This window comes from Chlamydotis macqueenii, chromosome 3, assembly GCF_036417535.1.
Source record: "Chlamydotis macqueenii isolate bChlMac1 chromosome 3, bChlMac1.mat, whole genome shotgun sequence".
Classification (NCBI taxonomy): Eukaryota; Metazoa; Chordata; class Aves; order Otidiformes; family Otididae; genus Chlamydotis; species Chlamydotis macqueenii.
In genome coordinates this window covers 77,852,801-77,879,693 of record NC_141558.1, presented here as the reverse complement: position 1 = coordinate 77,879,693, position 26,893 = coordinate 77,852,801, and the positions used below count along the sequence as shown (strand labels likewise).

The 26,893-nt window shown below is 38.2% G+C and overlaps 1 protein-coding gene across 1 annotated transcript in view; it reads right to left on the bottom strand.

Annotated features, from left to right (window-relative positions):
• INTS7 (integrator complex subunit 7) overlaps nucleotides 1-26,893 on the bottom strand; it is a 41,546-nt gene that overhangs the window by 1,917 nt on the left and 12,736 nt on the right. Inside the window, exons 12-22 of the mRNA XM_086744922.1 lie at nucleotides 26,728-26,865; nucleotides 25,795-26,001; nucleotides 22,067-22,261; nucleotides 21,193-21,296; nucleotides 20,727-20,795; nucleotides 19,473-19,605; nucleotides 18,124-18,222; nucleotides 17,121-17,306; nucleotides 15,248-16,158; nucleotides 3,421-3,465; nucleotides 1,192-1,253 (exon numbers count right to left, since the gene is read on the bottom strand). Coding sequence (XP_086601048.1) covers nucleotides 15,871-16,158; nucleotides 17,121-17,306; nucleotides 18,124-18,222; nucleotides 19,473-19,605; nucleotides 20,727-20,795; nucleotides 21,193-21,296; nucleotides 22,067-22,261; nucleotides 25,795-26,001; nucleotides 26,728-26,865 — 1,419 coding nt within the window. The 3' untranslated portion in view covers nucleotides 1,192-1,253; nucleotides 3,421-3,465; nucleotides 15,248-15,870. The remainder of the gene's footprint in view (nucleotides 1-1,191; nucleotides 1,254-3,420; nucleotides 3,466-15,247; nucleotides 16,159-17,120; nucleotides 17,307-18,123; nucleotides 18,223-19,472; nucleotides 19,606-20,726; nucleotides 20,796-21,192; nucleotides 21,297-22,066; nucleotides 22,262-25,794; nucleotides 26,002-26,727; nucleotides 26,866-26,893) is intronic.

Genomic DNA, 26,893 nt, shown 5'->3' with positions numbered 1-26,893 from the left:
TCGCTCTCAAAGAAAAAAAAAAAAAGTTAGGTTTTAAACAGCTAAACCCCTGGAAATATCAAAACATGTTGCAATCTCCTTGAAGATGGAGAAGTTAACTTGAGGTTCCCTTTTCTGGCTACAATTTTCGTAAGGGTATAAGATAAGCAAGAACTTAGTGTTAACCATAAAGGGACAACGCCTTGAGTCTCAAATTTGTGACTTTGTTTGTTTCAACAAAATACACATTTGATTGACTCTCAACATTGCAGTAACCTAATATATACATCTCCCAACACACAAAAAAAACCCCTGTGGTTCCTTCTATTACAATGCCATTTCATACGTACTACATTTTCCCATACCAATGTCTGTAACTGTGAGCTGAATAATTCAGATGTTTTGAGGGGTTTAATTTCTCGTTAAAACTAAACCGAAGACTTCAACAGACCACTTATTAAAGATGGATAACAGATATATCACAATGCAACCAGATGGTCAGCGAGCAACACTTTCATTTGTTACTGCGTGTAATATGTTTCTGCCATACTGTGCGTGTCAATCAACAGGCAGCTTAAGTAGAAGACAACAAAGCTGGGTTCTCATCTCAGTTACACAGGTGTTTTTCAACCATTTGCAATTCTGTCACCAAGGTAAATTTGAACTGAAGGTTTGCTTTTGGCTTTGGTTTGTCTGAGGCTTGTTTGGGTGTTTTGAATTTTTGTTTTCATTTTTTTTGAATGAAAGGAGCTCTAGAGTTACTCCACCTACTGATTGAATCTTTAACCTGTTAGCTTGGTTATGAAATATTTTATCCAGCACAAATTGATATAGTTCAAGCACATCTACAGAATCTTATTACTTCAGGCAAGGATGATATGTAGATTATATATAACCTTGCACTTTACAAGATTTTTATAAGCCCATAAAGTTTGCATATGGAAGCATGGTACAAAGATGAAGTTAACCTGTCCTTAGGCAGATGGGACTTCTAACATTTTCTAGCTATCACACTGTTTTGTGATTAGCCATTTTTAAAAATAATATAGTGAAAACCAGGGACTTGACTGCACTAAAGTAATCTCTAATATTTTTGTCCATCTGTACTGGCACTACATGGTCCTGTAAAGGTCACATGCTGTGAAGTCAGTCATCAGATGAAGCTCCTATTTTCTTCAAACTTGTTCAAGTTCATTTCAAGTCAATGTTTACCAGACTGAATGACTTGGGTTTTCCTAAACTCTTATCAACATCCAGTCTGTTTGTAGATCAAACTGCAAATACAAGAGAATGAAATAAACATTTATTGCTGTTGTTAATATGATTCTCACAATTAAATCCCTAGTGAATAGCTTGTTATAAAATTAAAGAGGTATTCAGACTATTTTATCCTTGTCTTTGTTAGATTCTATATCATTACAAGCTAAAATTAATATTGATGTTTAAAAAAAGTGGTGGTTTTTCTAGTTGAAAAACAAAGTAGAGAGCCCAATGTAACAATGACAGCCACCTTTGTCAGGGAGTCTGTTTGTCCATGTGCTGAATTCCAATGACTTCAAACAGCACTGTGCAAAGTGCAAAGATCCATCCCATTTAAGCTGACTGAAGAACTGGGGACAAACTAATCAGGTCTGATCCAAGGTCCACTGTCCATTTCTAGGAAATGGGTATTGCAAAATAAATACCATCACTGAAATTTGTTCAGGACCGAGGTCTATTAAAAAAAACCCTCATCTTCCCTTGAGCAATTTAGCACCATTTAAGACAGCATACAAACCCCTTGTCTTACAATGCCACACGCAGCTTTGCAACTCTTTTGCTTCACTTCCTCAAGACTATGCTTAACTTGGTTACTGAAAGAAGGTAACTATGAATACGTCCATGCTGCAAGCTATTTATGCACAAGCTGAAGCTGACTGAAGAAATATCACAACACAGGGAAATCCAAAAGGAGAAGTCACATCATAATTTGCATTTAAGCTACCCTCACCCACATCCTCTACAGTCTCACGACCTGCTTGTTTCATCGCTGACAAAACACTATTGCTCTCTCTGCTGAATGTAGTAGCATACTGTTGTCCGTTGTTAATAGCAATGAATCATTTCTTTGGGAAAAGTTCGGTTAAAGCTCCTATTGGCATTGGTTATTCAGTAATCATTAATTAAGTTAGATAATGCTATTAGTTAGGCATTAAAAGGTAGCCTGTTTTTTTTTTTTTTCTTTCCTCTCCAGAGGTAAAGATGTAGGAGGAGGTTGAATTCCAGAAAACCCGTATACGTCTTAATTGCAGTTTCACGTTAAGTTTATCATCCTAAACCAGGGACAGTCCCAAGGTGAATCAGAAGGAGAGGAAGGGAGGAGGCTGCATTACAACTGCCATGTCACATAAGTGGCATCAACAAGAAGGCTCCTTCTGGTCCTCCCCACAGCAAATCCAAGCTAGGCCACTTTATCCCGATTTATACTAGCCAGCAGCAAAGACTTAAGCAACAGTCACAATCAGTCAAAGAAGAATTTTAATCTAGCTATGAAAGTAATGCTTTTATATACCTCTTACTACAGACACCCAAGATCAGTTTTCCTTAAGTCTATGCCATAGCACAAACATGTTTTTAAGGACAAATACTCCATATTTTCATGCCACAGAGTCAAGTGCTGCCCTAAAGCTCCGCACGCTGGCATGTGCGGTAAGTGCTGGAAATTGTTCTTCTTAAAATACCACGATTGTTTATCATTAGTGCTATTGATGCATTTCAACTTTATTAATAAAATGTTATAAAAGCCATTACACCATTGTTAACTATGGCTAAGAAAAGCAATCCTAATGGCCTGGATGAATCCAGCCAGACCACAAGGGATTACATAGCTTGCTTTGCTCAGCCTAAGGCTCATAACAAAAAAGCAAAGGGAAACAAACTAAGGTTTCAAAATGATCAAGATATATCTGCAATGCAACTTTTGCTTAGATTTGTCTACTATGTCTTTAGGAAAAAAAAAAAATGATTGACGAACATAAAAAGCCAACAGAAACTCTAAATGAGACTCCCTTTACTACACAGAAGTGATCCAAGGGGAAAAGAAAAAAAACCCCTTCAAGCATCTGCTAAACTGTTACCCCTTTTTCCCCCAAATACAAATACTCTGCCCTCAATACTCTGTAATCCCAGGTTCACTGAGCTCCTTTGGACACACATACACCTTTGTCGATCCCACTTAGCCCATGCTCTGGCCAATCCAAACTACCAGTGTATTATGCCTGCTGCCTCACACTGTCTCAAATTCAACAGTTTCGCTAAGGTCCCAGCTTCCATCTTATCACTTTACAGTGCCAAGGATTCAAATGGAAGCTGGGACCAAAAGAGCCCAGAGCAGAAGGCAGAAGAGCATGACCTGCTCTGAAAGCATATTGGAGTATGGCATAGAACCTGCAGCATACTTACCCCAAGACGCTCACTAGATCTTTCAGATGGAGATGCATCTCCAGCCTCGAGGAGAAAAAAAAGAAAAATAAGATAGTTAAATGGAGTTGTGAGGTTGGTAAATGAGAAGTCTGGTTATTGGTGTAACTTGGGTCTTCCTGCTTGCTTCCACTAATAATTGTCAAGACTGACAGACAGCAGTGAAATCCACTATAATTAGATTTTTGGGTGGAAAAGAGGAAACAGGCTAATGTGTTGAGGTTCTGAAAAATTATCAAACAAGCTGTGCCTTGTGTTAATGCTGAGTGGTAAAGTGATACATCACAGCAAATTCAGTATCATAGAACCATAACTGCTTATCACAGTAAGCTGTGAGAACTTTGTACTGACTTAATTGAGGTCAAGATTTAATTGTATGTCTTTTTAGATAACATTTCTAAATGGCACTATCTGTCTAAAGAAAACAGATTAATTCAAACCTCTTAGGCCAAAAAATTCAGAGAAGCAGAAACTTCCAGTCAGAGCAAGAATATGAAAAAGTAAAAAGATATCTCGTCATAAAATGCGCCTTGATTGGCAAGCTAAGTAAAGATCAAACCAGTAATATGCTGGAGGAATAGCTGGATACAGCGGAGTGTAGGCTTTTGTACTTAACCTACTATTCAACACTCTTTTCTCTGTAGTTGTGAATTCCAGGGGATTCCTGCCTCCTGAAATCAGCCTAGTGTCCTCTTTTCAGTTGTTGATAATCAATGATGACTGGAGTTAGACCCTTAGTAAAACAAAGCTACTGAAGATAAACAGAAAAATAAAATCCAGCAGTTGAAGAACATATTGTATTTGATTTGTTACAGCTTGTTAGTAAGGATTCTCAAGCTTGAGTGGTGAAGAACCAGAACATACTGTGGGGTGGTGCTTTTAATTCCAGACTATCTTGGTGCCCGAGATCACGAGTTGACAACCTAGTAGGGAGCAACCCTAGCTAGAGCAATGTCTTGGTCACGCACATCTGCAGGAGGATCTACCGTGCCCACCTATGAACTTGTTTCTTTTCCTGAAGGTAGGGAGGAGGGGAAGGAGAGGCTTGACACCTTCTAGTCCCACATCAGCTATTACTGTCTCAAGCTGGGGTGGAGGCTGGTAATTTTGAGTATTGCAAATTGTATTGCACGTTCCACTCCCTACCACACACACTCTTACTGTGGTAACTTCTGTCTCCAAGTGGAGGTAGTATAGGAGTTGTTACATACCTTAGATATTGATCATCTCTCCCCTAAGGATGGAGTACACGCTTAAAAAAACCAAACTCAAAACACAAAACAACAGCAGTCATCAGATGAGGCCACAAAAACATTCCCTGGGCTCCACTCTGACGCACAGCAGAGGCAGAAGCTGGGACTGCAATAAAGCATAAGATGTGTGTGTCCCAATCTGTAGCAGAAAGGCTCACATTGCAGATGAGGAAATGCTCTTAGATCTCTGCTATTCATTATGCTGCCAACCACCTTGAACACTTGATCCTGGCCGCTAAATTTTCCCAGTGAAATGTGAGCAAAGAAGAGAGCTGCCCTAAGACAACCTAGTCAGGCATAGGCTGTTGCTCACTGTAAAGCAGCAAGGGTGATCCCTACTGTTACTGCACCGCACACATGCACACATTATTTCCTAGCTCCCTCTGCTCTTCCTTCTCTCTGACACAAATTCTTAAGTATCAATACTTTTGCAAAGATAACTTAAGGGAATGATAGAAAGAAACACTAGGTATATTTGAAAGGACTGGGTGCAAACGCTGTTGTGCAGAATGAAACGTTAGAAACTACAGATTATGTCTTGAGGAGATGGATGAAAAGGTGCAAGTTAGCAGCTGGATGAAGACACAATTGAGTAGAAATCCACTTGTGAATTTGACAAATGAAGGTAATAGATTATAGGGGAAAAAAAGTTAATAAAATGTTTACATAAGATTGCTCAAATATACTACATAATACACTCTGGAGAAGCCTAAACCATTGCAGGAAGTTGGGAAGATTTGCAAATCATAACTCTAACCAACACACTCAGAAGCAGTCATTCTTCATCAATATTTACCAGAGGCCTTAGAAAACACCACTACTTGATTTTATGATCAAAACAAAAAGGTAAAAACATTCACTTGTAATTTGAGTCTTGCAATCCTGTAGTCCAGAGATCAGCAGCTGTCAAAATCTCACACTGCCTCTGGTCATAATCTTTAAAAATAGATGACAAATGAAACATCCTTACCAAACACAATGGATCAATATTCTGTTCTGATAGGAAAGTGTTGACTGACACAGGAAAACCTATATATTTGCTATTTTACTTGAAAACCTGTATTTTTCAAATATTAGAACTGCTTTTCAGTAGAATCTCTACTTAAATTAACTGTTTCTTTCTAGGTCTCTGTGTCCTTGTTCACAGATCTCTTCCTCCATTCTATGAGCTATGTTGCTAACCTAGCAGCTGATCTGGTTCACACTGAATTTCAGTTGAATGGTTATAAAAATCTTGCAGGGTTTCCACAAAGGTCATCACAATGTACACAAACATACATTCATTTATATGCTTTCACTGTGCAAGATAAACAATATGAAGTACTGATCAAAAACAGTTCCTGTGAACTTAGGTATTATATATATGCCAAAGACTATTTCTATATAATCTGATCATGCTAGTCAGTGACTTCATTGTGCAAGGAAACAAGAGCTGGAATACTCAGATTTTTCAGTCCAGTCTACAGTTTCACATAAATAGCAATTTGCATGCATTTAGTTCTGGGCTAAGTCTACTCCTCAGTACATTTGTTGTCTGCAAATACAGTTCAATAAAGCTGCCTACGTAAATGCAAAAAACCCCAAATTTTTAATCTGTGATACAATGCTATTGGACTGGCCATTAAAAAGAAAAAAAAAAAACAAACCACAAGCACAGGAGCGTGTAAATTCCAGCTATTGCTACCAGCTAGATTAAAAAGGAAGCTTTAGCAATTCAGAAGTACTTTAAAAAAAAAAAAAAAGTCAAACTTCTCTTTGTGCCTTCAGTGAAGCTATACTACTGAACGACATTCTGGATCCTCTCTCCAGAGGATGTGCCTCCCTAACACAGCTAATGTTCTTTGTGTATTGCAAACTGATGTTTGCTTTATATTTATTGAACATTATTGTTTCTAACAGTTGAAGCAGGGAGCTTATTCAATAGTCCTGGGTTTTATTCCTCATTCTAAATTCTGTTGCATTAATCATAAAATACACTTAAATTAGTCTTTCATCAGTAGAGTTTCATTACTTAACATATGCTATTTGAGTGTATTTATTAAATGTACTGTTAACATCTCTTCCCCCCCTCAAAAACTCAACTACCTCAAGCTTTTCAAATTATTTTAGAATTAATCTTTAATCTTTGCCATTACAGAAGTATAAATTTGTCCAGTTTCTTTTATCTACCACCCCTCTTCAGAGCAGCAGTTGCTTACACATACACACAAATGCTTTAAAGACTTAAAATTCTTGAGGAAAAGGTACAAAGCTTTCATGCATCTCCAAAATACTTTAGTAAGTGGAATGCCCACTCACCTGTAGCTCCTTCTACTCCTAGGTAGTCAAGATAATTAAAGAAACAATTCAAATAATGACATCATTCATCACAAGTAGCATTCTTTGCAATGACTGGATTCTTCACCATCGCCTGGCTCGTAATTGTAGTTGCCTGGAAGTTTTAATATTTTAGAGTGGCACAAATGAGTCATGGTCTTGACTGTCTCTGCTAAGCATGAATTATGTACCTCATTTTAACAAAAGTCCGAAACAGAACTATAGCAAAGAGCTTGTGTCAAACTGCTACAGCGTTAACAGGATTTGTCCTACATGGAAGGAAACTTTTGTCTATATTCTGTTTAGAAATTTGATTCCTGTGAATCCATCTAGACTGTTGAGTAACCAAATCACTGGTGAACAAGTTACGTCTCAGGCAGCACAGCTGTAGATTGCTGCTCTTTTGCTGGACAAGAGCCTTTCCATCTCTGTCCTTCTGTAATTTCAGCTGCCAATTTTTTATTACCAACACGGCAACTAGTAATAAAAATTGATACAAATGAATGAGTGCTCAAACAGCTAAAGTGCTACGGCTAACCTCGGCTGCCTGCACTTCCTTTTCTACAGGTTTGAGTGGAAGACTCTTGGCTTGTAAAGTTTCTATTAGTTTCATATTCTGCTGTTCCCTTACTCCATGAATGGTCAAATCTGTCAGGCATAGCCCAGCAAAACTGGGCATTTGAAGGCCAAATCAAAGCTAACTGAATCATCTAACAATATTGTCAGAAGGACAAATTTTACTGAACATTTGGTTTTTGGTATTTTTCACTTTTTTTTTTTTTTTTTTTAAGCCACACTTTCTGGAGCCAAGTACTAAAAATAAGAGTGAGGAATGAGATTATGCAAAACGTGACTTACGGCTATCATGATTGTGGAGAAGCAGCTGAAAGTAAAAGCTCCAGAGATTAAAAGTGGCACTTAAAAAAATTTATTCAGATTGCATAGCAGAGTATTTGAGGTGGTCAATGCCAACTTCTCCCTGGGCTGCCTAGGAGCCACTGGAAGCAGTCTAAGATTTACAGCAGGAAGAGGGCGTCAAGCTCCTAGCAGCTTTTTATATCAAAGAACATGCCCTGCCAGCAGAAGATAAGCGATCAGACATAGGTGAGAACTCATGAATCAGAAAAACTAGATTACCTCACAGGTAAACAGTGGCTGACTTGATGGTAGTTTATTAGCTCATAAAAGCTGTTATGAACTATGAGGGCAGTGTCCAGAACACACAAAGCCCAAGAGAAGCAGAAAGGCACATACCAGGTAATCAAGCAGGCACTGCAGAGGGCTCTCCCATCTGTTATGTCACAGCAAGAGCTCACTATGTTTACGCTATAGAATGGGCTTCACTGAAAACAAATTTTAAGTTACTATATAAAACAAATTTTAAGTTACTATATCACTCTTGGTAAACTGTTTTCTGGTGAGGCAGTGTTCACATATATACATAAATATATTCAGTGAATCATCAACATTCCCATCTGCCATTTAGTACACTCATATCAGTAAAGGACAGACCTGGACCTGAGTACCTGGTCTGCACCACAGTTTTTTTGTTGAGAAAAGTTTTCATAATCTAAAAAAAAAAAAAAAAAAAAAAAAAAAAAGAGAGAGAGAGAAAGATTGATACATCAGCATGGTATTTAAAGAGTTTTTCTCAAAAGCATTATTGCCATGCAACTTCTGCACTGGTTTTGTTATCCTGACAAGTTGAACTACTATAGGTATTGCAACACACTCAGTAGTCATGGGCTGGGACCTCCTTTTTCCTATATAAAAATTAAAAAATATCCCTTCACAACAGCAAGATATTTTATACTTCCATAGGACCAATGAATTACTAAAACTATGAGCAGCAAAGCACAATGAATTAGGAGGTTGTTTTTTTTTTTCTTTAAATGGGAAAACCAACATGCAATAACTAGGTGCTTCTTTTAGGGTCAGACCAAAATATCAGGAAGACAACTAAACATACAATCTTCAAGCTATTCTTATGTTGTTTCACTTACATCACTCCGCTTTTCCCAAGAGTAAAAATCAGAGTATATTTTTGTTTTTAAACTAGTGTATACATGATAACAGAAATACAAATCTCACTAGGGGATCCATCGTGTGGGCTGTGCTACCCAGATGCACCAGAATTAATCCTCTCGGAAATTACTACCCAACTCAGAAATACTTTGTCCACACTAACACATAAACCCTTACAACAGGCAAAACAAGGAAGGGTTCTGCATCTCTCTCACAGGAAACAGAGGACAGCCAGACAGTATTTTCCTTTGCAAGGATGAAAAGGCACATCAATTCTTTACTGGTGACAAACAGAGAAACACAAAGGAAATAAACTATCAGAGTTTGTACACTGTAGACAGGATCAATTCAGCCTGCTTAGGAAAAAAAAGTGTGTCAGAACGATGGCTTCACTAAATGAGCTACAACAATTAGCATAATTAATTATAATAACTTTTGTTCCTCCCTCATTAAATGACAGAAAGAGACCTTCCGAAGAGGTCAGAAAACATCTTTTGTGAATTATTACAACTCCTGGAATTTCCTATCTGTCTGAGGCGCTTGACTAGCTCCAAGACATCTCCATCCATGTTGCTTTTCCACTTTACTCAGTGGACAACGATCCAGTTTGAACATTGTCATTTGCACAGACCAATCTCTGCAAATATGCACCCATGAAAACAGTGCCAGTGGGTTTAACACTAAGTGGTAAAAGCTTAGCCTTAGCAAAAATTTCAAAGTGTTCATGTAGGAATAACACCAGTATAACTAAAAAATAAAGTGAACTCAGAACCTTGACATCTGCATGCTTTAGGATTTTGTGAAACAAGGCGAGTCAAACAGCTGTCATTGCTCCCAACTGTTAGCTACTGTCCATATGCATTACTGGCAAGTCAGGACACGTTCAAGCACACCTCACCCACTGCAGAGCAAAGACTGACAACTTCCCTCAGGCTTGGCCTCATGCACTGCTCAAAAAGAGCATTTCTTCCCTTCTGCTGCCTCCCTCATGGGTGGTGACTCACAGCAGATGGGAAGGCCAGACAACTGGCTGGTAACTACTGCAGTGATCTCTGCCCTCTCAAACTGGCCATGCAGAAATGCCACAGTTCAGATATATGTGAGCAGATTGTTCCCTCCAGACTTGTGTTAAATACAGAAATATACCACAAATGCATGGTCAGTCAGTCCAACAGTTGATTATTATTACTTCTGGGACACACCATACGTCTTCCCCAGCACTCTACTTGTATCAGCTCTGTTGATTAAATGGCTGTACAGTCAGCCAATACAAACCTGCTGATTCAGCTGAAAAAACACCCTAGCAAAATGAAACAATTTTAACTGGATAAACTCATGATCTGATGCAAAGAGCAAAGACAGAGGCAGGAATAAGCAGCAGAGAGTGCCTTTCAGCAACACCACACACCTAGACTGTGTTAAGTGAAGCACAAAACTGTATCCTGAAGATTCACCGTGGCAGAGTCCGCCCATCCACATACCATTCATTTGATGTTTATCATGGTCTCTTCTAGTTCAGCTGTTACTCAGTAGTTTTGCCCTGTACTTAGAAGCTATGTGTTAACCATGGACAGCTATTAGTTTCAAATTAACTGCATTCCTAAATGTAGTACTTTAGTAAGCAGGAAAGGGATCTCTAAGACGGGCTGCCAGCAAGTCACATGCTTAAATAGTTGAGCAAAGGTATTTTACATCAGCCAACTCACACAAGTCATCTTTTTATCTTCTTTGAAGCTTTGTAGTCACCACTCATACCTATAAAAAACTCCAAACAATTGCTTTTATTAATCAGAGTTTTAAAAGACTTCTTGAAAACCCCATCAAACTAAAATCTGATGGAATGTGCATGTAAGACTCCCTATCCATTAAAAAAAAAAAAAAATTAAGTCTGTGAAGTGGTCTAAGTTTTAAGACTGTGAAGTGGTCTAAGTTTTATTTCTCCACAACAGAGGAGCTGCAGTATCTCCTTGACTGCTCTACGTCATCACTGGTTCAGAACTGACAAAAAGAAAAATCAGCTCTTTACTACAGTTAGGTGTCCAGTAGACTAAAGAGTTTAAGACATTGCCACAGGCTCTTTCTAGCCTGAGAAAGACTTTTTTTTTCCCTCAAAATTCACTGAAGGCTCTTCTTAGCTTGCCCAAGATGCTTAAAATAGGAGGCTGTGGCTAATTGGAAACTCCATTAACACACAGCCAAGCTGTCCTTAACTTTGATAGTGTTGCTTTGAGGTGAGCATGCAAGAGGTAGATAAAGACTTTATCCTAAAAGCAAATGAGAACACCAAGAAGATACTTCCTATTTCTCAGCACTATGGTGACAATCAACAGAGTAGAGCAACTTTCTGAAGTGGGCAGAACAACTGGGATGATGGCTCACTGAAATAAATGTAATCTGTGACTTAATTAGCAAATTTGAGCAGCTGCTGTTTCTCAGATAGATGTCCCTTGGAGTACAAAGAACACAGGAGCTATCTAGGGTCATCACTAAGATTGACTTGTTTCCCGGTAACAAAACAACCACCACCTGGCTTAAAAATTCACATGGGGAAAAGGTAACTGCAACACTGCATAATATATCCTGTAAGCAAAGCAATGTAACACTTGTTTTTCCCCTTGCTTTTAAGCAGTGCTTTTGTCTCTATCACTCTCTCTGCTTTGGAAGTTAATAGGCCAAGGTTCTGTAAAAGTCTCCTTTTGCTTAGCATCTAAGATTGTGTCCTTGAAAGCATCTATGTGGGTGAAGCAAGAGCAGCTGCAATAGTGCTGGATGCTGGCTTACAGCAGTCAAGCAGAGAGAACTACCAGTTCTTGGGCCCCTACTCAACTCAAAATTGCTTTGTCACCTAGCAGGGTTGCTATCTCCCCCTTCCTCTACCCTCCTTTATTTTTTCCCCTTCTTGCTTTGGACAATGCGGACACATGACTACACCTGCACTGCCACTAAAGGAACAGATTGTTTTGAGAAGATTCTGCTAATAATTAAAAGGGCACGTGTGTAAATATGCTGACGAAGGAGACAGCAAAGCACTATAGGCCAGCAGAAAGATGACAGCCAGAAAAGAAATACAGCTACTTTGAAGGCAAGATGCTTCCATAGTGTGTTGTACGAGATCCCTCTTTCTCTATATACATACACACACAGAGACTATCATTCCAAAGGGATTTTAGGAATGCAATATAAAATCATTCAAATCCTATAAATTCCTTCAATACATTTTTTAAGCTAAAGTTGTGACATCACTAAAGAAAATAATTTTTAAAGTTTATGCATATGTTTAAAGGACCATTGAACTTGCTTCTAGACGTGTCCAATTCCTAGGTAGTTTCACAGGATTTAAGTCAAAGATACACATATATTCACTATGAAATACAGAAAGCTTAGCTAAATTAAAGCATTTCAGTCCTCACATATAATGAGTGCATATCCAAGGAAACAAAAATGGGAAGAAAGGGAAATCTGAGATGCCATGAAAACCCATGATGAGTGCAACTTCAGGGAATCACTTATGAAACATACTTAAATGACCTTAACAGGAAATTACACTCTGAATTCCAAAGGAAGGCAGAATCTGACAGACAAAATTCCTTCTCTACCCCTTGTTGAGTTCCACGTTGCCTTGAGCAAGAGATCAGCCAGGAATCTAGAAATTACACTTTCTGGTATGTCTGAGCACAGGTTCACAAGAATGTGAGTAGTAAGTACTTCCGAGAGTAACTGGCTACATCATCCATGGAGAAGCCAGGTTGAATTCTAGAGCCTAAGCACCAATTACTACTGGCTTAATGCAGAACTGCACATGTTATGAATACCACCAATCATCTTAATTTGATCATCTCCACCCTTCCCCAGCCCAAGAATTTATCAAAGCTAGATGAAAGCATATCCTAATCATTAAGACTAGATAATGATGTAGCTGCCTGCATAAGCCTTTTTGTTGTTTGAATTCCTAGCAGCAGCCTCAAGACGCATGTCTAGCCACTGAGTACTTCTTTTCTTTTGCCAGTAAGTGAAAAAGATCTGAGTTGTCTTCCATTTTCAGTGTGCAGCTATGCATAGCGATCAGGTTACTGCTTCATTTATCGAGAAACACTAAGGAGATTTAACTTTGTCCACATCACAGAAGTACTTTCTAGATTCTTTGTTGCACATCTTTAAGTACGGGCACCAGAAATGGAATGCAGGATTCAAGCAAGATAACCTCCCCGCTTCTATTAACAGTCAAGGATCACATTCACTGCTGATAGCTCCAACAGCAGCTTTCTGTACATTGCTGCATCTGTAACACCCTTCCTCACTTCTCTTTGGGCAGTCTGAGTCATTGATTTCTATGAAAATCTTAGTTCCTGTTTGCAAAGTGTATTTCTAAGTGTATTAGGAATAAAAATACACTATGTTTGAAAACAAAAACACCCAAACAATAACCTCACTACAAACCCCACAAAATATAAAACACTGTGCTTACGTAAAAGGACAATTTAGTAACAGGTCCAGGGTCTTTCCTGATCAGCATGCACATGTAACTAACCTGCAAATGAGCTAGCATGATAAATTCTTCAGAATTTGTAAGAAATTCAGATACTTGCAAAGCAAGCCACCTTCCCACACAAACTAATTTCCAGTAAATACTCCTTGCTATTTTCCAGAAGACATTTACCCTCACCTTGCAATCTCCCATGCCTAACATCCAGATTTTCAGACCTCAGTTATTATTTACTTGGCTTCAAAATTGATACAAGTTCCTGGAGTTACAGAGGCCTCTCAAATCAGATGAACAAACTTGTTTGGGGAAGGAACAATTTTTTCAGCTGCAACAGGGTTAATCTTACTGGCTTGCAAACAATAAAGCCCCATGCCAGGTCAGGGCTTTCCCTGGATAAGTTTTCTTCTACTAGGCTTCTCATAAGTTTAGCTATGCACTGTGAACATCGTATGACTTACGAGAAAAGTTTGTTCCTCAATGTGGAAATTTCCTTTCATTTCTGAGTTGTTTTGGAATGCCGCCATCACAGGTTTCCAGCAACATATTTGTCAATAACAGAGCAAGAAACACACATTCATTATGCAGGATAAAAAAAAAAAAATTAAATTGTTTGACCTCTGAGGTTTGTTTGGGTTTTTTTTTTGCACATTACAATAAGGAGGGTTTTGTGGTTAAGACATCAATCTATGAGTTTAATGAAAAAAACCTAACCAACCGCAAACAGTTCAGATCTTCAGACAGACTGCATGCACAACACTACATGAATCATCTCTTTCTGGACCATGTAACTATGTGTAGCTATGCTGGTGAATTTTTCACCAATTTTGCGAGTCTATTTCCATCTTGCATCCCAATTATCTTTTCTGCTTAGGATTATAGCCTGACCAAGATATTATGAAATCTACCACGATCACTTCTGTTTCTTTTTTTTTTTTGTAGACTCAAGCCAAGAGGAAGAAAGTTGATTTCTTAAGCAACTGTTACAGGAAAACACAGCAAAAACGATTCTTTATCCAGCTATGCCAAAGAAACTTAGGCTTGCAACAATTCATTATCATATTTTCTGCATATAAAGCAAGCACGACCTGCAAGCTTTAGTCAGCTTCTACAGTGAAATCAACTTGAAGAAATAACAGTATCCTAGGAATATACTGAGAAAATAACAATAAAAATCTCTGCTCCAATGAGAGAGATTAAACCATTTACAAACTGAAGTCTGTAATAAGTGCCATGCTTCCTCCTCCCTATGCAAGTGGGTCCTAGTTTCCCTCAGAGTAGTAAGTAGAGATTATTTATGAGAACCAGGTGAAGGACATGTTATGTGATCTGTTGCCTGAGAGTCCAGACATAGGCAGAGTTCAGACTTCTATGTCTGAAAGGAAGCATAAAAACTATGTATGAAGCAGTATATTTCCAAAAATATTCTGAATCAATTTCTAGTATTGGCAAAATTCTCCTTCAAGTTATCCTGTAAAAATAACAATTAAGATTACTACATTGGTCAAAGAGTACACAAGATTACAAAGCTTTGGTATATAAAATTCCTTTTTAAAAAACAAAGCAGTTAAAATAAATGACAATTTGCAAGTTAACTTCCCTCTTAAAAGAGAAAAAAAAAACAACAAAACCAAAGCCTTCAGAAATACAGACACATGGAGATTTAAAAACAACAAAGTAATCTTTTCTATATCATCTGAGAAATAGTTATTGTTCCCACCTGTAAAATTCCTACCTCTTGTAAGACTCCCCAGACAGCAACCCCTCAAGCATTCTCTTCCCTCTACAATGACTAGGTATGAGCCGCCAACTTCTTTCTTTCATACGCATGCATTAAATGGTGCTGATGAATTGTAATAATACACACAGACCAGCCAAATACCGGAAGTTGCTATTAAAATGTCAGAAAAAAATCTCTGGATAGCTCTGCCAATTACTTCACATTAACAAGATACAGACTTGGTATTACGCTCAGTTCTGTATTAATTAGGCAAAGTGTTTACCAATGTCCCGTGAGCCTAACATTAGAACCTATGTGCTTCAAAAAAAAAGAAAGGATGGAAAGTACTAGTCAAAAGAGCTCTTACTGTCCCCTGCTATCAAAGTTTGTGGAGCTTGCTGCAACAGGTTTGTAAAAAGAAGTGAAGAGATCACGTAGAAGTTCTTGTATTAAAAGCACGACTCCAAATTTGAACAGACTTGTCTCTGCTGAATCAAGGTCACGTTTACCCCAGATAATTTTAAAAGCAACAAATTGGCACCTGAGACTTTCTAGGAGATTAAAATTGTAGGTCTTCAAGAAAAAGTGTCCAGGAAAAGCTGTAATACCATTGAGCAAGACAGTGTCACTTCTGGGAATCAAAACCGTGAGTATGCTGTTCTTTGCTGTTGCTGCTGTGATGGCGGCTGTCCTTGCTGTTGCTGAAGACGAACCTGCTGGGAGTATGGATCCTCAAGAGATTTAACAAAAATAGTTGTTTTAGGCCCAGTTTTCCAGACAATACCATTTGAATCTATTACAGAGGACTCTACAGTGATGTTGTGGGTGCCAAGTATCACAAAGTTTAACAGAAACTGAGTGCTGAAGTAGTCGTTGTGTGGTTCCACTCTCTGCTCCATTTCATTGGTCATGTTGTCAATAGGAATCTGAGAACACATGGAAGGTTAAAATGCCATTTTATATAAATCTGTTAAAACAAGTTTTCTGCTCTCCATTTGAAGGAGAGAAAAAAAAAAACAGAAAAACCTTCATCCTCAATTTTCCTAAACCAATGCATGTGTGTGTTTGAGTCAGCTTGACAAGCTTTTTCATCCATTAATGAGATACTTTTATATCTATTTACAGAGGCAAGGTAGTTAACAAGTCCTTTTTTCTCCCAGAGGTTCTAGTTTTCCACAGAGTAATACAAGTCAGACAAACATTACTCACCTCCTAGTCCTGTTTTTCTTTTAGAAGCAGCTGACATTTTTTTTCCTCCCCATTTTCCCCCCTAAAAAACCCCAAACAACGAAACAAACGAAAACACCAATCTCAAAACCTACCAAAACAGGCCTTTCACCACATGTCACATGTTAGCAGAATCTGAACTTCAGACATGCAATCTTTGATAAAACTGTCGACTTGAATTTAGTATGTATCTCCTCAGGTGCTATTTGATTTGGACAGCCTGTCCTCCCACTTTCCATAAACAAACAAAAAAAACCTTAGAATGAGGATAAAGAAGTTCTAGAGACTACATGGTAGAGAATAATCTACTCCTGCATTTATTTCCCTTTGGAGTTTCATATGATATGGACCTAGGCTGAATTTTCCTGATCTCAAGCAGATTCCTAATGACTTGTTCTGAACATTGCAAAGCCTCTTTTGTTTGGAAGAAAAGCTGTTACTAAAAAGGCATCATCATGCAGTAGACTTAAAAATCCCAGATCCCTTCCGTGCACTATGCTTAGCTATGGCCAGTGCTTGAACATAAACTGTAAAGAGTTAGAGGATTACAGAATCACCCGTTCATTTCAACCTGAAAATTCTGCTAATCAGAGCCAAACAAAAGAGCAGGAACATGCAGCAAGAAAGTTTAAGACTTGTTCTGGCTCTGTCCTCTTCATACCTTATAGTCTTGTCCAGATTTGCTCTGCAGCACTGAAGAGACATTTAGACAGACCGATTGGATTTTACGGAAAAGGCCTGGTTTAGATCCGTGCTGAACCACTCCTTCCACCTTTAGGGCCAATTGCTGATTGTTCTGTACCGCGATAGGTTCTGCTGGGTTCCTTGGAGATGGGGATAGAGCAAGCTGAAACACAAGAAAACAAACTAAAATGTAATTCTATACTTCCAGAAAAGCAAACAATTCAAGGATGAAACAGAACATCTAAGAGAAAAACTTCCAAGGAGGGCTTTGGTTGGGAAATCAGCAAATGGAAACACAGATCTTATATCTGAAACTTGTTACTATAATGATTAATAAACCTCATCAGCAATATCAGATGTGGTCTTTATATCAGTTTCATTAATTGCACTTCTTCAAAAGCAGCAGAAAAAGTATTCTACAAAATAGCCACAGGTAAGTATATTAAGCTAAACAAAGTAGTAAAACGCACTAAAACTACATATTAAAAGTCTTAAGGCTTTCATTTTTCCCAGAAAAAAAAAGGAGTACTTGAGTAAAAAAAAAGAAAAAAAAACAACAACAAAAGAAACCACTGAAGGTCTCATATAGCCATTCTTAGTCAGTCAGCCGATAAATTTTCTTTCAAGATAGTAAACATTGCTTTTTAAAGAAAAAGGAAAAACAATACGAATTTATAAAAGTTGCCTTCTCAGGACTAGAACATTATTTAGCTTTGCAGACTCAGAATCAATAAAAATCCAGTTAGATTTTTATCCTTAAGGCTTTGCAATCAAAGAATTGAATCCTACTTGCCTAAGTCACAGCCTAGTGATTCTTAATCATGTACATATTATTCAGGTTATTCCTAGCAGATAAACCCAAACGCTATTTGCAGTTAAGTGTCTTCACTAAAAATGCTGAAGCTTTAGACCTTCAGTAAGACTCACTAAGTAAAGACTCTATAAAGCGAAATTTTAGGCCACATTTGAGCAGTACTTACCTTAATACTTGTAGACTGCAGCTTCTGAAAAAAGTACCTTTGAAATGAAAGGGGTACCTTCAACAAAGCAATGACAGCGTTGCGCAGACAAGCTGTATGCTGTAAGAAACAGAGCCAAAACAACTGAGAAAAAAATAGCATTGATAGCATAGGAAAAAAACTTGCACTTGAGGTACTGAAACTGCAGTAATTTCCACTAGAAGTCCAGAAATATATTGATACAATCATAGGACAACAACCACTGTGATGACAGCAACTATATTCAGCCTCTCTGTTTACATTCTGCCTTTAATGAAGAAGGTATTCTGCTCTGGAAAGCAGATGCCAAGAAAAAGACAAATCCAAATCATTTCAGTTCTAGTGTTAGGAGTCAGCAGAGCAGGATCTGCTTGAAACACTCATACACAAAGCCTTCAGACACAAACTCTCAAATAAACACCAATTCCTCTCCAAGCAAACAAGACTGGCTTCTACTACAACTTAACATGGTGCAGTAATTACATTTTAAGCCTCTTGTCTACTCTTCCTTTCCCCACTGCACTATACAATTCTTCTGGCTCAGATGAACAAAGGCAGCACTACTAGTCATTGAGCTGCACTGAAATGGAGCCAGTGACAACTAAGTTTACAGGGTTTACCTTTGCTATGTTTTCCAAATAGAAGAGAAGAATGAGTTGTGTAATCAGTAAGGACTGAATTTAGAAACAAGGCAAATAGGTGCCAGCCATGACAAATGAACTACCGTGTTCCCATCAACATGCACTTCAGCTTTATGATGGTCACTAACAGTAAAAGACAAAACCACACTAGCCAGGTAAAGAAGAATGTTATCAGCTCACTGTTTGCATTTAGCACACTTTACATTGTGTTCTCTGATGACCTGCGCTGATAAGAGAAACGCTATACTCACGCAGTATTAACTGCCAATAGCTCAGTGACTGAAGCTAGGCTAGTGCTAGACCCTCCAGCACTGTGTATAGCAGGGGAAAAATTCCTTCACGACCAACAGCGTGAAAAAAGAGAATGCACTTCAGTATTTGAATGAGTGTGGCAAGAGATCTGACAGAGATTTGACACTACTTTTAGGTATCTTATGAACATCAGCTATGTTCTTAGTATCAGAATTTTGAAAATATTATTTTTAATCAGACCAGTAAAGTTACAGATGCCTTAGCAAAACCTTTTTTGAAGTATTTTTGAAGTAGTGAGTCTTCATAGAGACCATCTGTGCCAGTAAGAGGTTACGTTAATTGAGTGTGGTCTTCAGTTTCTTGACCACCATAGATATATGGAGTTGTCCAGTTTTTGGAATCTTTTCTACAGAATACACATTTAAAGCCGTTACTTGCCAAGTAAGACACAGGAGCATACTTCCTGTTGAGGGATTCCAGTTCTTCCAGTACATGATTAAATACAGACATCATTCTTCTTTCATATTCACTCTCAACTTGTGCTGTTCCATTCGAGCTATATTCCTGGAAACTAAAAAATTAAACCTTTTCATCGTGTCTAATATACTTTCCTCATCGTAATCTGGGAGGCTCGCTCCCATATAGGCCCAACAAGATCACCCTCTCTTACAACAATCCATTAAGAAATAACTAAGCTCTGCTTCTTTATTATTTTTCCACTGTAAGACTCGCTCTTTAAGTTTAACCCTTTCTTAACTACAGCTTATCCACCACTTTCTGTCCCAACTCTCTCTCATTTGAAGCAGTTCAGACCTAACAGATTCAACATGCTTAATTCCCCTAACTTTTATTTAAGCCTGCAGCGTTTAATTCCCCTGGCTTTTATTTAAGCCTACAGTGTTTATAATGTTTTTAAAAGTCTTACAACTCAAGGAAAAGCAAGAAAGCCAGTCAGAGTTAAGACTAAATCTGGAAGTTTATAATCTCGTGCCCTGAATACAAATCCATCTCCTAGACACCGAACGTTATTAAGTCCACTGCTTCATACTTTTTACAAGTATGATTAATACATTTTCTAAGCAATGCTTACTTCATAATGAGTAGGACAGTCACTTAGGATGTTCAATTTTATTTCCAGTTATAAAACCACACATTTAAAAATATGTTTATCCACATTCACTTTCATTTAATCTCAGCCTGGGTGTTTTAAAAAGTGACCCAGTTCATGGGTACTAATATGTGATCTTCTAGTGGGTATAAGTCCACTGTTAAAAAAAGAGTCAGAGGTGATGGATTTACATTAGAGGTTTAATATTTTCAGGACTCTGAAGGAAACTAATGTGCACTTTTAAGTGCAAACAGCAGGTATGGGAGCTAACACAGAATGACACAAGTTAATGTAGGTGGCTAAAGAGATCCAAATTTGGTTTTTTTATTTTAAGGCAAGTCTCTATTGAAAACAAGTCCAGTACAATGCTCTCAAGAGCAAAATCAATATAAAATGCAGAACCCGAGACATAGTCCCTAGCTGCTAGGTATAGCTCAGCAGCAACAGGTCCTCAAGTCTGCCCAGAGTAGAATTAGAAGAGTCTACTGAGAAACTTTCTGAACATTCTTCGAATTCATACTCTTAAAGGCCCAATGATTTAGAAATAAATAGCAAAGGAGCAGAAAGTTAACTATCAAACCTACCTTGCAGATTCTGGATCCAAAATCAGAGCTTCTATAGCATGCGAAATCAACAGGCAGCTCTGCTGTTGTCTGATATTAATACTAAAGAGTTAAAAGACTTACAAAGTTGGCACCTAAAACAAGAAATGCAGCATATTTACCGGCACTTTTTCTTATTTCTCTTACTGAAGTAATCCTATAGTCATTACTCCTTTAATAAACATAAAGCAAGAACTATGAAAATCCCAAGTTTTATGCTGTTGCAACTTTTGTGTCATAACTTGTTCATAAAGTAATTATAAACAACAGTATGGCAATGATTATGTCCAAATGCGTTTTAAGCACCTGATTTAAGTACCTGATTTTTCTATTACTAACTGCTTCAAAATGACTTTGTGCCAGTCTTCATAAAAAAAAGAGGATTGTTAAGCTTCATGCTGTCCACATGAGAAGAAAATGGACAAATTCTAAGATTTCAAAAGGATACAGTTCTACATTCCTTAGAGTTGCTGAGTCTGCGTCAAAAGATGACTGATACAAATCTCCATACCGTGTAGCTAGGTTTCTGAATTCCTCCATGGAGTGTTTCATCTACAGAGACAATGTTACTAGTCAAGAAAGCAAATCAAAGCAAAACAAACAAAACTCCACACATCCATAAAACCACTACACTGTAACACACAACGCTGAAGGAATAAGACAACATACTCTGGCAAAAGATATAAAGCTCTTCCTTCTTCATACAGATAAAAAATACCAAATGACAGACTATTACCCATACATTAAAAAGATATTTTTTCCTGTAACACAGCACCAACATACCTTCCTTGGGCTAAAAAAACCAGCAAAACAAAAAAAAAAAACTACCAACCACCTCCTCCGTTCCTTAACGGTAAATCAAACTGCTCTGTCTTTCAAAGATGACCCACTGATTCCTTCTTGCAGACCACATGCATTTTAGAAGCAGACTGTCTTGGTGTTCTGTATGGTATCAAGTCAGTTGACAACACTCATCAAAAGGAGTTACAGTACAGCCTTAAATAACATATTCTTTCTTAGTGTAATCACAGTATCTGAGGTGTTTCAAAACAAGGCGTGAAAGGTCTGGCTGCAAGTTTGAGCGTATTAAGTGGCTTACTACATGCATACCCTAGGAAGAGGTGTGCGTGAATGTATGACAAAACTTATGTAGATGCTCAACTCAAAATGTGGCCTGCTACAGGTGAAAAATCAAGGCCCACTATTTAGCAAAACTCTTCACTACCATTTTTCATTTCTTTCATCAGATATGCTTGCTGAGAAGCAAAATCCATACCAGAGTCATAAACTTAACTGCACAAGAGTTGAACAAGAACACATGCCTGGTTAGAGATGCGTCCACACCTTTGGAGATCATTTCCTGATGTCATGGCAATTGTTGTGGCAATAGCTGGTGGTGGACTTGTTTTTAGGCTGTTGCAGGTACAAATAAGTTGAGAAAAAGCTTGCAGAAGGTCAATTCTGAGTTTCACAAATCCACACTGAAAGCTCAGAGGATTAAGTGGCGTACTAGCAGCCTGAAAGACAGTAATAGGAATGCTGGCAATCTAGGTCAAAAGCAAATACAATAAAATAACTTTGCAATGTCATTGAACTGTCTCATTAGACAACTGAACCCTTCAGTTCAATCCAAAAAGATGGTTTTTAAAACCTACTTTCTAACAGATTTGCTCAATTTAAATCATACTGAATGTAAACAACACAGAAGTTAGGTAATTACTAGGCCATATTTCAAGCGTATTACCCTTGTAACAAGTGTGGCTTAAGCTGTTACAGTGATATTAGGGCACCTATTTCCTCTTTTTACAAGGCCAAGCCACTAGGCTTCAAATGACATTAGTCCAGACAGATCTTACTACAGGAGAGAGCACACTGAATCGGGCAACAGAAAAAGCAAACAGAAACACAAACGTCTGAAAAAGTGATTCGCTGCATCAGCCAAAAGAGAAAGAATTGGCTAAAGTTACCTGCAGCAAGAGGAAGGGGTGATAACCTTTAATTTTTTTGGAACTGTGAAATGGACAGGAGCATTACAAAGACACTGAACCATATATTTGATGAAGGCAGCGACAGAGTTCAGTGACAACCAAGAACAGTAAGTAACAGAGCTCCAGGAGGGTAGACATGCTGCTACTATTTAGAGAATATGGCTCTGTGAAATTTCACTCCCTAAGAGCTTATCTGACTCGTAGAAGCATCTGTGAGAGCTTAGGACACTCAGGAAGGGGTAAATTGCAGCACTCAAGATTTGATATTAGTTAGGCCAAAATTACACGACTTATTTTTCTTATACTGTTGGATTTTGAGAAGAATAAAAAAGTCATCTGCAAAACAAAGCACCGGGACCTTCTCTTGCTTAGAGAATGGACATATGTTAAACTCATGCAGGTCTTCCCTAGTGCTTCTTATTCCTCAACAGAAAAGGTCATTCTGGAAGCAAGAAGTTACAACCCACCCCAAAATCTTATGAAGAACCATTTCTTTGCTGGCAGGAAAGCAGCAAACTAATTTCTCACAAAACATCACATCATCTGAGAACTGGCCCACTATTGAGTAAAGTGAGGAAACATCAGACAACTGCAACCACTTTAAACTATTAAGCTAGATTTCAAACAAAGAAATATGACTATTTCATTACTGCAGCCGTTCAGTCCCTCTTATCCCTTCTCCAAGGACATTAAAAAAAATCCCTTTTGAATGAAAATTGTTCAGTTTATTCTGCAAGGCTGGTTTCAGAAAACCCTCTGTGGAAGAGATGTCACTGCACTGTAATTGCTCTACAGAGACTACATGCTTTTATAGAAAGTACCAGTACTTGTATCAGAAAATCCAGACATTTTTAGCAGCACAAATTGGACTCAATTCTCGTAAACGGAAATACAAGCATGTCTCATTAATACTGCAATTTACCTTATCTGCTGCCCTTATAGCCATGGGCAATAAACGAGTTACATTTTTTAAAATTACAGAAAGAGTTCTTTGGCTCAGTCAAGTTCTTCAAACACCACCACTTGTTACAAACATATCTGGAGTTAGTGCTGCTTAATCAATGGTTATATTAGTGCTTTGTTCAAGTGCCGTATCTCCTCTAGATTACCAGCAGTGAAAAATAAGCACAATGCTTCCAATGAGATGCATGTTCTGTGCCAGAAAGAGTAGGTCCTATTCAAGACCTCTGCTAACTATACAAGCAAGTACACAGTGAGATAGATAAGGACAGCGGACAATACGCTCTATAACAAGTCCCTGCTTCCCCCTCACACTTCTCATCCATAAAGAAATGGGACTCTTTCCTCAAGTGGACTAACTCACATGAAAGAACATTTTGCATTCAGCAATGCAAGACAGACAGTTGCATGTATATTAAGAAGGAATTGAGAAATTTTCTGACAAGATCAGACGCTGTCTGAACATTTCATCATTGCTAAATCAGGCTGACTGAACATCTGCAACAGATTTACTAGCACGGTGTCTTCCAGCTACAGAGTGGACAGCTACACAGGGTTCACCATACACACTAATGGTCTGCAGTACCAACAGTGCTGAGTCATGCTCTACTCTGTAACAGCAGCAACAGTAAAGCTGAAGTCAGAAGGAAGAAACAGAAAAAGTTTCCAGCAGTAAGATTATCATGTGCACTTTGCTCCCTTTTGGGATGCTGAGTTCTGTAGGTGCAAGCAGTGAGTGGCTCCTTTAACAGCTGATACACTCAAGCATGGTTAGAAATTTGTCCACAGCTATGCAACAAGGCAGCAACAAAACCCAATTTCCTCTTCTCTAGCCTTACTTACTCCTCTGGACCAGACCAACCCACAAGGAAAGTATTGCACCCAGAAAAACACTGTGCAATACACAGGGAGTGAAGTCAGCAGAGGAGATAAGGACAGGAATCCTTCAACAGAAAAAAAACCAAACTCTAGGGAAAGGCTAATTAAATTACTGAATCACAGAATGACCTATTTAAGCAAGTTATTTTTCTGCCTATATTAAATATTAACAGCTAATTAGATGAGGTCCCTCCCTCAATGTCTTCTAGACATTAGAGAAATCTTGAAATGTTGAATTAAAAGCCTTACTCACTCAGTCAACAAGTTAAAGACAAATACTTCAGGAACAATGGAGCTTTCTCTCGGAGGATAAAGATGTAAAATCTACGTCCTTCCTGTTTATTCTGGGAAAGTTTACTAATAAATAGTCATATCTGAAGCTTATTAAACACCAATATCTGAATTGTCATGACACTGACAGTTACAGTAACAGGGGAAAAAAACCCAACAAACATTCAAAAGACATACAGAAAGCTGTATGTAAACATTTTTTCATGGAAACTAAAATATGAAAGAAAGTATTGTGTGAAGCCAGATTGTCTTGTTAAGCAGCAACTTCACAATAAGAACTGAAGGTCCATACGCATTAATGCTTTTTTGTTTACATTCACAGACATCACACACAGAGCTTCTGGCCATTTTCACCACTTCAGAGAAGCAGAAAGTATTTGCACAAAAGCAGGTACCACCTGAACTCTGCTGATTTGATGTGATTTAATTTTCCTCCCTCCTCTTACTAAATTGGTGTTGCCTTGTTGTTAGGATTCCATAGGATCACACTGTCAAATACAAGGCAACGTTAACTCAGCAGGAGGGAGGAAGACAAGTCCTTCTCCGTATCTCGAGAACACAGCAGCCAATTCAGACAAATTCCCAGGCTTGACTATTACAATAGCATTTATACAACCAATACAAGGAGTGGAAAATTTTAAATACTGTAACTTTAGAAAAGATGTGTCACATATCATAGGATTTGATCTAGGCAGGAAGTGTGAGAGGGGAAGAAGAAAAGAGAAATCTAGCTAATCACACTTAGCTGAGCTACAAGACTTTCTCTCTGAAGAAGCAGTGTGTTACAACTGGCTCTTCCCTGTAGCCCTCTCAAAAAGAGAGTCTGGCAGACGTCAGACATCTTTAAAAACTTTTCAGAGGTTTAAGAACAGAAACCAAACAGACTTGCTGCAGTATATAGAAACATCATCACTAAAGTAATCTGCACTAACCGTCAGCGATGCTATTCCTTTGTGATAGGATTTTAAAGCTTCAGCAATGCAAGAAAGTGCTGAGCTGTAGTTGTCCTCCTGCAAACCTGTCAGACACTGTTCTGCATGGGAGAACTCCTTCAAGCTGTTCAGCCAGAAGTAGAAGTGTTCTGAAGCCACTTGAGTCAGCAGGCTTTGGTACAGTTCTCTGGCCATGTCATGGTTGCCCTGCAATGACAAGAATGTTTTTAAGAGGGGTCACGAAAGAAGGCAATGGGTTTCTAGGAAACAAATGCAAGTAAGAGAACAGTAACATCTCCAGAATTACTCTTACTTTAAAAACAGAAACAGTGAAACATCTTCCAAACATTTGATCACGACAATCCTAATAATAATTAAGAGCACAAATGCTTATTTATGGAAATATCAGCCTGTATGAAGTATAGTACTCATTTACACAAGATAATTCCACCAGATGAGAAACTAATATTGAAATTTACTTCTACCCCAGCATCTCGGACCAGGGTTTCTATGTAAAGCTAACCCCAGCTGTAACTTTACTGAAGGGAAAAGGGAAACAGTATATTTTTCTTCCTTTTTTTACACTGAAGAAAGAGAAGCACACATTAGGATGGCCTATATCACCTTCTAAAGAACAGCTACACAATGCAGATTAGGCATGTGCTCGAGAAAGTATCAGGTCATGACTTACTTCCTTCTCAAATCCTTCAAAAAGTCAAGTGAAAAACACCCTGATGGGATGACTGCCCTCAATGGCATATATCTGAGCCAGCATTACAGAGAATTAACAGGGAAAACATTTTTTTTTTTGCCCCTATTCATTTCCTCCTCCCAGATCCTACTGTTTTCCTTACTTTCTTTTTCCAGTTTGAAGAAATCACTAGCATAATTCCAATCCCACCAAACCATTTTCCTCCAAGTATTTTCACTTACCATTCTGGAAGCCTGCCTGGCTATCCTGTAGGCTGTCCATCCATTGGAGGCATTCTCAAGCTGCTGTTTGATAACAGTTTTGATTTCTGAAGATAAAGCTTTCTGACTGGAAACAAATATCACTGTGGCTAGAGAAACCTAATGAAGAGTGGAGGAAATATCAGAA